We start from the raw sequence: 12352 nt of genomic DNA, 5'->3' as shown, positions 1-12352 counted from the left end.
TGGGACGGATCTATCCCCCAGCTCTTGCTCTGCCTTGGCACCGTGCTGCCTGCCAGAGGCACAGGAGGCTCAGGCTCGAGCTCTTCCTTCCCTCTCATGTCCTTCCAGGGGAACATCTGCCTCACAACCTCTGTTGCCATCAGGATCTTGGCACTGACAAACCAGACTGAGTCTCTGCCACAAAAAAACGAGTTCCTGGGGACTGAATAATGCAGTCACAAACAACCCCTGAAGGGAGTGAGACTGACCTGAGCCAGGGTGGGCTGGTTGGAGGGAGAGGTTCTGAAGCACAGATCCAGGATGGCAGAAGGGCAGACATTCCAGCTACAGCCCAGGGCTGCTTGGGGAAGCAAACATCTCAAGCTCTGTGTGCTTTACCCATCCACAACAAGCCAGCCTGCCTTACCACCTCACAGACATCTTCTGGATCAGCTCCTGAGCAGCCAGGAATCTGCAGGGCATCGCAGGAGCTGAGGAGGGTGTCAGGGGCCTCGTAGAGGACAGGATGTGGAAAAGGACAATCAATGGCTGTGGGTAACCTGTGTCTGTCTCACCACCACACAGCCCCTGATGGGCTGCAGGAAGCACAAGGCAGACAAACTTCTTGGGCTCAGCGCTCCTAACCTAACCTTCTGCTGTGAACAACCGCCCTGGGAGCCCAGACAACAGTCAGGCTCAAAGAGCTGCTGGGTGGTTGTTGTCTTCTGGTAAGCCCTCATTCTCCCAGGCATGTTCTCTGGTGGCTGAGACCTTCTTCCAGGTACCCAGCAGCTGCTGTGGCACTTGGCAGCACCGTGCTCCTGCCAGCACAGCCCTCACGCTCATTCTCCCAGGCACACTCAGCTTCCGGGTGGAACAGTCACCCGACGTCAGTCTCCCTGCAGCCAACAGGGAAAAACAACATAAGCAGGACAGTCGCCCTTTCAGTGGGACATGGGGACTATGGATTTTCCAATGGAAAACCTGCCAGACACATAAGGACTGGTTAGAGAAGAGCCTCAGTGCTCGGGACGTGAGGGAACACACAGAAGGATGTCGCCCTCAGTGCCACAGCCCTCTGTAGCATCACCGGGTCCCACTCACCCTCCTGCTCTGCTATGGCTCTGGCCAGCTCTGCCCTGGGGCCTGGAGCCTCTGGAGGTTGTGTGTCACAGTCTGCAGAGCTTTTCCTGAGGATAAGGACAAAGGAACAAAACCCAAGTCAGTGTTATCAACAGGCCAGCAAGCAGCAAGGACCAGGCTGCACACAGCCACCTCTGCCCTCTCCCCTGCAGCTTCCAGTGCCCTGAGCCTGCAGCGTCTCTGCTCTCTGTCTGCCTGTTGCTGGGGCAAGTTCCTGTCAGCAGGACAGGACACAGGCTTTGGGAACCACCTCACAAGTGGCTCTGACCACTGAGAAGGAGAGATGCAAAAGGTGGCCCATACCCACTTCAGCTGGGACCTGTCAGCATAAAATGAGGCAGAAACAAAGATCTGCAGTGAGATGATGTGCAAGAAAATGCCAGCACAGACTTCAGAGCCTGGAGTCTTCCCTGAATGAGGGGTCCCTCCAACCCACCCCTGCCAAATCATCAAAAACCTGCCCAGCCATGCCTCCCCTCCTTCACTTCACCCGTCCAGAATCCTCCCCCACCTTACCCATTTCTCCCACACACTCCTCTAGGACAGCTGACAGCTCAGGCAAGCTCAGGGACTTCAAGGAAGGTGGCCATCCTTCCAGCACTGCAAGAAAGAGGAACCCCACATTTAATCAATCGGCATCCTCCCTGTGACACGAGCAGAGGCAAGGGCTTGGTGCTGCTGTGAAGCATCCACACCCAAAGCGGCTGCAGTTCAGTGTTCTCAGTCACATGCAAAGAGAGCTGGACCTGCTTCCAGAAAACTGAGGGTTTTTTCTGGGAATTCTACCACTTAAGAATGTATTATTTTTTTATACTGGCTGGATCATGTATTAGGAGAATCTCAAAGCATGCAGCAGACAAATCAACAGGATCTCTGTTGGTCTTGATTTTAAAACACAAGGAGCAAAAGTCCATCTCTGGGAGCATGTCATGGGCAGCAGGTCACTAACTCCTCGTGCTCAGGAGCTGGTGGGTCAAGCCTGCCCTGCCACGTGCAGCAGTTTGCTCTGGGGATGGCACAGCACAACCCCCCAGACTGGGGCAGGGAACACACCAGGGCTTGAGTCAGACCTTGCTCCAGCACACAGCGGGATAACACACCCGAGGTGCCCCCATGCTGCAGTGTGGGATGGGGAACCCCCACACCACCTCCAGCTTTGTGTTTTTAGCTACAAACACCTGCCAGGCCCCAAACCTTCCCCCTGCTGAGAAACTCTACTCCAGGTAAAGTCCAAACGTCCCAAACACAAGACTTATTTTACATGAAATTTAAGGGTTTGGGTGCTCATCTGTTGCCAAATCACTTCTAACTTCAGCCTTCCAGGGGTGAAGGCGAGCACAGGGCTTGCTCCAGGGCCTCCTGCTGTTACCCCCGCCCCTCAGGCCCCTTTCTCTTCCTCACCTGGACGCTCCCCAGGCCGCAAGCTCTCCCCAGGCCCCAGCTGTGCCTCTGTGCCCAGCACTCTGCCAGCCGCCTGCTCTCGGGTCAGCCGTGAGGACAGCTCTGCTTGACAGGACCTGCCAGACAAGACAAACACATCAGAGGTGCCCAGGGACACCCATGGAGCAACATGCCGGGCCGTGCGCTCCTGTGTCCTGCAGGTACCTGCTTGGGGTGCCCAGGGACCGCACTTTATGGCCTGGGTTACAGACTGCTCCTTGTGCCTTCCCAGGAAGAGGAAGATGGACCCCAGACAAAGCTCAGGGCACTCTCCACTGTGCCCCATCCCCACAGCAATCTCTGCCCCTGTCCACAGAGGAGCTGTGGGGGGAGAAGAGAAGGAAGGGGTGGGGTAAGCAGGAGAAAGCCCAAGCCAGGGGCAGCACCCGGTTCATCCAAGAATCAAGCCTGAGCCAAGGTTTCTAATGAGCAAACAGAGCTACCTCAGGGCAGGCAGCAGGTTAAAGCTAGAGAGGCACCCCAAGTTCTCCACCTAAGATCATCACACCATCGGCTGGGGGGAAGAGACAAGCACTGGGCCCCTCACAGCAGGGGTACTGCTCCAATCCCAGTTCTCATGGGCTCGGTGGAGACCAGGCCCCATTCCCTGCTGGGCCAGGAACCGCAGCAGTGGGTCCTTCAAGGACAGAACAGCACCCGTGAAAGGAGCTCAATGTAGGGCAGGGAGAAAAGCACCACAAAGGCAACAGAAGATGCATTAGGAGGTGGGGAAGACAGAACTCAAAGGCTGTGGTGTGAATGAGCAGGGCAGGTTTTTCTGTTGAGTGTCAGAGCTGCAAGAAAAGTATTCTTCACTAGTCAGGGCAAGACATTGTGAGTCCTTTGATACCACTTGGAAGTTAGAAACTCTTGCATTCACCTCATCACCAGGTTATACCCTGGTCACTGGCTCTCCTGCAAACACAAAGCACTTAACCTTTTGGTTCCAGAGGAGCAGAGCACCTTTGTCTTTTAGGTGAAACAAGAACACTCAGCATCTCTGAGAAGTCAGGCCATTTGCAGCTCACACATACAATTAAGGCTTCACATCTGCTCATGTGGCTGTGGCTTCCCACTAGAGAGAGTCAGGCAGGATCCCAAATGGGTTCAGATGCCTGGTGAGCTCTCCTGCCATACCTAAGCACCCCCTGCACTGCTGCCAGTATGACCTGTGAACCACCAAAATCCTGTTTCCCAGTAGCCTCAGTGCTGTTTCCTAGGAATGACTTACTTGATCTGATCCAGCAGGACTCCAGCATCCTTGGTGATGGCCTGTGCCTCTCTGAGCTGGCACTGGACAGCGTTCCAGGTCTCATCCCGCTCCATCAAACAGCTCTCAGCCACTGCCCGCAGCTTCTGCTCCTGGCACACCTGGCCCTTCATCACCTCCACCTCTTCACACCTCTACAGCAGAGTGGAACAGAGTGTTAGGATGGGAGAACTGTATGTTACTCTCACGTGTGCCTGCTCCATGATCCTGCAGTTTCATTGGCCTGGGCTGCCAGAGGGTTCCTGCAAAAACACACCCAAGCAAGCAGAAAAGGAAGCTGGATAAGGCCTGTGCACCAAATACAGCTTCTCTCCACTCCAAGACCAGCCCTGTAGTTACAATCCCCCTTTCCTCCCACCTTGCAAAGGTATGCAGCAGCCTCGGGTTCCCAAATCAGCAGAAGTCTGTTCACTAACAGGTGCACAGCTTCACCATAACAATGACACTACCAAAAGAGGGGGTCAGGAATTCCTCCCACTCACACTTGTAACTCTCAGGCAGATGGGAAATGGAGAGACGAAGGCTTCACAAGCACAGAGCACCCACAAGGAGCAGACAAGCTGCACTTCTGGTGTTAGCTATCTGCCTGGCATGACATGTGTGTGCTGGAAGTTAAGTCTTTTTCTTTACCCCAGGCCATTAAGGCACAGCACAGAAATAGCTACTGATGACTTGCTGTGGTCCACCAAGGCACTGAGCAGCTCACAGAGACTTCTTACTTTGTGCAGCTGAATGGCCAGTTCCTGCATCTCAGCCTCCAGCCGGTCGGCATAGGCCAGCTCCAGGGCATCGCTGGGCGGCCGGGCGTTGCTGTGCCAGCGGGCAATGGCAGAAGTCATCTTCCTCTTGGGCCCAAAGAGACTGGGGGGAGAATGAGAAACCCTCAGGGAACAGACACTGCACCACCTGTCCTGAGACCCTCATGACCTCTGCAGTCTGCCTTCCTCCAAGGCAGCCCCAAAACCAGGAGCCTGCTGCAGCCAAGGACTAGGGGACACTGAAAGCGTGGGGGAAACAGGCACAAGAGAAAAGCCCTCACCAGCTAAAGCTGCCCGAGCAGGCTGTGCCTGTGGTTTGTCAGGGGACAGGTGAGACACTCACGTGATGCCTATTTCCTTCAGGTCACTCTCCGTGAGCGTCAGGAAGATCCGAAGGTCAACATCTTGCTCCTCAAACACTTGGAGATACTTCAGACACCCAATCTGCTCAAGGAATGTTGCCAGGTCCTGCAGCCCAACCAAAAAACCACAAACAACCAACAAGCCAAACTTATGTGTGCCCTCCCAAAGAAAAGCACTGCCATGCCTCTTCATCACAAGCATCAGCTTCCTCATGCTGCTGTTACCCCATCATGGGCTCTAGCTGCCATCTGACTTCCCTGGGATAACTGTCCTCTGTAGTCACACAACATGACTGTAGCCATTGCCTCTTCTAACAAGTGCAGGGAAAGCAGACACACCAACATCTAACCAGCACCCTCCACAGCCATGTTTTGTAGCACACCCTCACATTTGAGGGTCTGGAATACCCCTGTGAGCAACAGCAACACCCAAGTAGACATTTCTTCTTATAATAAGTTGCTGTTTCACAAGCATTTAAGGTTGGGCAGATGTTTGGAATCAAAGCAACAACTTCACTTCTATCAAAGAAGGCCATGAAAGCAGCTTAGGTAACCCTGGACAAGCTGCCCAAGGTTGACACAGTGACATGAGCTGCATTACTTCAGAGACAACTTTGTGTGCAGTTACCTGGGGCCCCGTATAGGCAGGGGGCTCAGGAAGGATTAGGTGCTGACCAGCTCCCCCAGCTTGCCCTGGGCAGTGGCTCCACTGGCTGTCACTGCTGCTGTAGCGGTTCTTGATCTTAAAGCTCTTGGCTTGTTTCCTGCTCGGAGGAGTGTTTGCATGGTCAGAGTCCTGAGAGAGAAACAAAAAGCCCCATGAAATGCAAAGGTGAAGGATGACCACACAAATGTGTGTGTGGTTTGCCAGGGTCACTAGAGCTAACAAGTGCAGGATCCAAGTCATAGAATCCCAGACTGGTCTGGGTTGGAAGGGACCCCAAGGATCACAGAGCTCCAACCCCCCTGACACAGGCAGGGCCACCAACCTCCAGGACTGGAGCTACACAAGGTTGCCCAGGGCCCCATCCAACCTGACCTTGAACACCCCAGGGATGGGGCACCCACCCCCTCTCTGGGCAGCCCCTTCCAGCCCCTCACCACTCTCTCCGGAAAGAACTTCCCCCTAATATCCAATTTAAGCCTTCCTTCCTTCAGCTTTAATCCATCCCCCTTGTCCTGCCAGTCTCTGCCCTTTGAACAAGCTGATTCCCTCCTGTTCCTCTGCTCCCTTCAGGGACTGGAAGGCTGCAATGAGGTCCCCCCACAGCCTTCTCTTCTCCAGGGTGAACAAGCCCAGCTCCCTCAGTCTCTCTTCAAGGCTGTCCCAAGCTCCAACTCCAGGCAGCGATCCACAAACCCAGGCAATGACCAAAGCAGCCCTTTTTAGGAAGGGCTGAGTCAAGTGCCTCCCAAGGCAGCAGCTTGGTACCAGGGAACAGCATCAGGCTCTTGCAATCCCGGTTTAGGAAGCAACATGCCAGAGCAATGGGCAATGTTGAATCCTCCCTGAGCCAACACTGAGGTCTCACCTGAAGACAGACCCCTCCCCAAGACAGAGGGCTGTGCCCACCTTCAGCTCTATCACTCTTCTGTACATCAGCCCCAGAGCTGTGTCACAGACCACACAAGCTGTGACTTGCACTGCTGAGTAACCCTCAACCTCTTCCCCAATCCGTGCACCTCAGAAATGCCACTACAGCACTGCTGTACTTCTCTGAACACTACCACATTGCCTGCTGTCTCACCAAGCTCAGGGACAGACCCAGTTCTAACAAGATGTAGCCTTTCTCGATCACCACCTAGCTACAAGTCAGTCTCAAAGAGTTGAGAAGGTGGAGAGAACCTCAAAATCACTGACTTAGCTATCAACACCCTGTTCTAAAGTGAATGTGCTCAGTCAGCTACTAGCCAGAGTTTAAACAAGCAAATCCACATTCTTCAGCTATGGAAATCGGTCTGTGTGGTCCTTTCTTCAGCCAGCCTCATACTACAGCCTCCTGTGGAGGTGGACATGTAGCAGGCTGTAGAAGGGTGACAGCCCTGGCTGAGCTGAAGGCAGAGAAAGGAAAAGTGAAAACCCCACCTCATTGCTCTCCAAGGAGCCTTCACTGCTGACCCCCAGGGCTTTGGTCAGGCACTCACTGCTGCTGCTGCTACTCCTGACGGTTGCCAAGTTATTGGTGAAGAAAACATTATCCTCTAGAAAGGAAAATGAAAACAGAAGTTTGAGGTTGAACTTCCCTACAATCAGTGTTGGCTCTGCTACACAACTATGAGCACAACCTGCTGGAGGTACAAGGGAAGAACCCAGAGACAGGCTTCAAACACAGCACTAATGACAGACAGAAACACCCCACATCTGATCCCAGGCAGTACTCTTTCTCCAGGTGGGTTTAGCACCACAGAGAGCAGGAAGGCAGAGTGTGTTTCTGTGAGGCTCTTCATTACAAGGTGGAAAAGTGGGTCACCTACAGCAGGCTGCCCAGGAGCATGTCCTGTGCCAGAGACTGCAAGCTCTGACACCCTGTCTCAGTGTGCAGTCACCCTCACAGTTAGAAGAACAAAAAGCCCATTTCCTTATGTTCAGAGGGAACCTCCTGTCTTTGAGTTTGTGTCCTGTCACTGCACCCCACTGGGAACAGCCCTGCTCAGTCTGCTTTACACCCTCCCTTCAGATTGTTTGTACAGGTTGGTATGATCCCCACTGAACTCTCTCATCTGCAGGTGAAGCCAAGGGGTCCCTCCCACATCCAGATGTCCACAGCAAGCCAGACTCTTTCCTGAGACAGTGACCTACCCCTACTGCTGCTGCTCTCCACATCCTGCTCGTTAATCGGGGAGGTAACATCCCTGTTCCGGATACCGTCGGCTTCACAGCTGCCATCATCCTTGAAGGTAACGTAGCCCTGAGGAGGGACCTGCTCTGTGTGCAAGAGGAAGGGAGAACCAAGAAAGATTAGGATGCAAGTTACCAGGGAGGCTCCAGCAGGAAGAGCAAGCACTCAGGGATGTGATCGAGTCGGCAGGACAGTCTCTAGAAAGCAGAGAGAAGAGCTGGGCAATGCATACACTACAGCCTCCCTCGTGTCACACATCACCTGTGCTGGATTTAGATGGGTGCACTGGGGAAGAGTCACCTGTGTGGCCTGTCCTAAGGACCCTGCCTTGACAGGGGGGCTGGACTCAATGATCTCTGGAGGTCCCTTCCAACCCCTACAACTCAATTCTGTGAAATACAACTAGGTTTACAATTTGCCCAAATTATGAAAGGGGGAAAATATCTGCTTAGGAGAGCAAGGTGCCAGCTGTGCCTCATCCCCAGCCAAGCACAGCCTGCAAAGCCAACCCCTCTGCATTAACACACCAGTGACCTCCCAGTACTGTTTCAGGAGCTGACAGTACCATTTCAATACAGCCACTGCCTGTGGGATGGGATATGTCTGTATGAAGAGAATGAGCCGACCTTTGAACATGCTTTGAAGTCCATATTCTTGGCTATTCTAGGCAACTAGGTCAGCCTGAGAAATACCTAAGGCTGTGACACACAAAGGAAACAAAAACCATACCACAGGGACAATCTTTCTCTTGGCTTACTGCAAGGGCTTTATAATCTCATTTTCAGTAGTGTTTTGAGCAGCAAAAAACTGAGGTCTAAAAGGTCTAAAGGTCTAAAAGCAGCAAGTTCGCTTTCATGGTCAGTGATTTCTTGGCCTGTGTGACCATTTCCTCTGTCATCAGCTTGAGGAGGGACCTCAAGCCTTTGAGGCTATGTCAAAGGGAAGCTGGGCTGTTCTCAAGAGTCAGGGGAACAGCAATCAAGGCAAGAACAGTGTTCCCTCCACAGAAATGTTCTGCTCAACAACATCACAAGACAATTCCAGAGATTTTGCTTTTAACCCAGAGCTTGGATAGCTTTGCATGATGCTGTTCACTATCTTTGTTTCTGTACAAGCCACACACAAAGCCCCAGTCAAAAGAGGGAGGGAAGAGGAAAAAGCAAAAGGCTGGCACATAAACAGCTGCAAAGCATTTGAGAGATGTCAAAGGACTTCAGGTTTCTGACTATGCTCACCATAGTGAGACTGCTTCTTTCCCCCAATTCCAACTGCTGTTATCTTAGCCAAAGCCTGGGGCCCATCGTGGATGCTGGGACCCTTGGTCCTACGAACAGGTCTCTGTCTCTGGGGAGCAGAACACGACTCGTCTGAGGAACTCAGCTCTTCGTATTTTCCTGCAGTCCAAACAAAGACTGTTAGCAGCACAGTAACTCACCTACTTGATTTGCTATTGGTCCTACAAAGGCAGCAGAAAATAAAATGTTAAAAGAGGAAGGACAAAACAGTTTAACTAGGGAACCTTTTAAAAAAGGGCCAACAGACAAAAGAAGCTGGATCCATGCCTCTTCCACCCTCAGAAACACTGGAATTTCCAGGACAGACCAGCTAGTGCTACTCCATATACAGAGGAATGTACTGTCAAAATACCAAGCACCTTTCTCCAGGTTCTATCTTAAAATGAAGCAGCTAAACCATCTCTGTTACCTGGACCCCTGCAGAAGACCTTAGGGACTGGGGCTGTGTGCAAATCTATCAGCCCCACGATCTTCATATGCCCGTACTTCATGGCCAGTGTCCGTGCTGTGGCTCCAGTGTTATCTCTGACATCTGCCTTCACTCCCTAGAAAAAAACAAAAGCAAACCATGTTTAAAGTGTACATAGCAGAGGGCAGCACATACAGAAATTCAAGGAAGCTGAAGAACCGTTTCAGCTCACCAGAAATACAGGCTAACCTTTGGTAGGCAGTCCAGACTCCATTAATCCCTTGTTGCCTTTCTAATTAGCCCCAGTGTCTCCAATCCCTGAATGCCAGGTAGCCCAGGTACTCTCCTGCATTGCCACAGGGAGCTAGTTTGTTTTATCTGAGGAACGTTTTACATTGCTGCCTCCTTCTGGAAGCTGGAGGCAGATGCTGGGTGGGCCAAGCGTGCAAAACAAGCTGGAGATTTCTGTGATACCTGTTTTTTATTTCAGTCATTATTCAGTTCCATCTGGACAGGAAAAATCAGAGTCCTAGCCTTCAGAGAGCAGAGACTGAGAACACTCCTGGAAGTCTGGGATTTCAGAGGTGACTGTCACCAACGACCAAACATAACACTATAAGGTCTGGTGTCAGACTCGTGGTCCTTCCCCTCCAAGGGCTGGAACCACAGATTCTCAGCTTTGCAGGGACCCATCCAGACACTTACATGATTGAGAAGGTACTGAACAATTATCTCATGGCCAGAAGCAGCTGCTTCCATCAGAGGTGTATATCCATACACAGGCTCCCTAGAGAGAGAACAAACACACACACACATAACCAAAGCTGAAACACGCTGCAGCCTTCACCATCCCCTACTAGAGCATCTCCAGCTTCTACCCTCAGAGGATCCCAAATGGCACCATGCCTCATGTGTTTTACTGCACTCCTCTCTGCCTCAGTAAGACTCACAACAGAGGTTCAGCAAGCATTTCTCTGCTGGCTGCACAGCAACAGATTTCTCTTCCAGTTGCTGATCTGCCTTTCAATAGCAAAATCAGTTCTGCAGGACCTAACACCACAAGAACCCCTTGTTGACCTCTGGCAATTCAATATGCACAAAGGTACCAGCAGGTCCCCAGGCAGGGGAACGTGCTGCACACTTCAGAGAAACACAGGCTGAACTCCAAGCACACAGATATCTCCACAGAAAGACTTGCAAAGCACACTTGAGTTTAGAAGGTGCTGCACCTGCTTGCTTTCAGAGCTTAGCCCATAATTACACAAGTAGTAAATCTACTTCCTCTTGATCTTAGTTAAACAAACAGTGACAACACAGGCAGACTTCACTGTTTAGTTTGCAAGTCACCTGTCCTTGTATTAGCTAGTGCGTGCACCGTGCCTCCTGAGGCACAGGAGGAGAGACACAGGCAGGCATCTTTTCACTGTCTGTGTTCAAACACGTCCAGAAGCAAATTAACTGCTGCTTCCACATCCCAAGAAATTAAACAACAGACTCCTCCGTACTTGCAGTTGGCATTTGCTCCATTGTCCAGTAAGAACTTGACCATCTGCTGATGTCCAGCGCTGGTGCAGTGAAATAAGGCAGTCCACCCATGGATGTCCTTCATCTCCAGCTCTGCACCTTGCTTCAACAGAACAGACAATGTTCTTTACTGCCCCCTCTCTGCCGGATCACTCAGCCACTGCCCTTCCCCACTGTGATCCCAGAAGTTTAAATCTCTGTCAGGAAGCTGAACTTAGGATGTAAATTGCACACTATGGTGTGCAACTGGTGGAGAATTTAAACCATGTAGTGTGGCTTTACCTACTTATTGTGGGATACACACCTGTAGAAGAAAATAAGCAACACTTTCATTGCCACAGCTGGAGGCCAGCATGAGAGGCGTCTGCCCTTCTGGTGTGGGGATGTTCACATTCACTCCTGCTTCCAGCAGCAGGTGCACGATGGTGTCGTGGCCAATGTAGGAGGCATACATCAGTGGAGTCCAGCCACCACAGTTCCTCTTATTTAAGTCCAGGTCTCCACTAAATAACAGAGAAAAGAATTCAGATGAACTACTGTCCCAGACCTGTGGGTTCAGAGCTGCAGACACTGTACCAAAAGGCTGAAGAGTTCTAGCACAAAAGCAGGAACTGGTACCAGCTCAAGAACAACTTCCAGCAAATTACTACAGAGATAAAAACAAACAGCAGATTTTTGCTTTGAAACTTGGCATTTAAGAACCTTTTGGGAGCTGCAGTAATGTCCCCATTGCAACATTAGACCGACCTGTACACCAGCCAGTGGAAAACCATAACTGGCAGTAAATAACTGTAGCCCCGTGCCCTCCCCAGCCCCTCCTTACCGCTGGATACACTCCTGCACCACCTCATACTGCCCGACAGAGGAGGCCGTGTGCAAGTCCAGGGGCACATCCAGCTCTTCCCGACAGATGATCTGACCGACCCCGTGCCACATGGAGAGGCTGCGGCTCAGCAGCTCCGACTCGCTGGCTTCATCGCTCAGCTCCGACATCCCGCCCTGAGCAGCGACAGCAAAGCACAACTTCCAGCTGCTGCTCTCTGCTCTGCTCAGGCCACACCTGGAGTGTTGTGTCCAGTTCTGGGCTCCCTGGGATAAAAAAAAAAGACAGGGTTCTCCTAGAGAGAGTCCAGAGGAGGCTGCGGAGATGCTGAAGGGCCTGGAGCATCTCCCCTGTGAGGAAAGGCTGAGTGAGCTGGGGCTGTTCAGCCTGGAAAAAAGAAGACTAAGGGGGGACCTTGTTAATGTTTATCAATATCTGAAGGATGGGATGCAGGGGAAATGGGCAGCCCCTTTTCAGTGTCTGTGGGGACAGGACAAGGGGCAATGGCT

At 52.0% G+C, this 12352-nt stretch overlaps 1 protein-coding gene across 1 annotated transcript; it reads right to left on the bottom strand.

Annotated features, from left to right (window-relative positions):
* Positions 1–985: 985 nt before the first annotated feature.
* On the bottom strand, positions 986–12013 carry LOC311197438 (ankyrin repeat and SAM domain-containing protein 3-like; the record flags this gene model as incomplete). The annotated part of the gene is made up of 15 exons (XM_084271198.1): positions 986–1169; positions 1639–1722; positions 2524–2639; positions 3794–3966; positions 4552–4693; positions 4934–5058; positions 5581–5748; positions 7039–7154; positions 7753–7878; positions 9028–9186; positions 9497–9632; positions 10202–10283; positions 11002–11123; positions 11325–11523; positions 11844–12013. The coding sequence occupies 15 exons, from the start codon at positions 12011–12013 to the stop codon at positions 1096–1098; spliced, it is 1992 nt and encodes a 663-aa protein (XP_084127324.1). The 3' UTR covers positions 986–1095.
* Between the last annotated feature and the right edge of the window lie 339 nt (positions 12014–12352).

Source organism: Gallinula chloropus (assembly GCF_964237585.1).
Source record: "Gallinula chloropus genome assembly, chromosome: 15".
Taxonomy (NCBI): domain Eukaryota; kingdom Metazoa; phylum Chordata; class Aves; order Gruiformes; family Rallidae; genus Gallinula; species Gallinula chloropus.
This window is presented reverse-complemented; position numbering and strand designations above follow the sequence as displayed.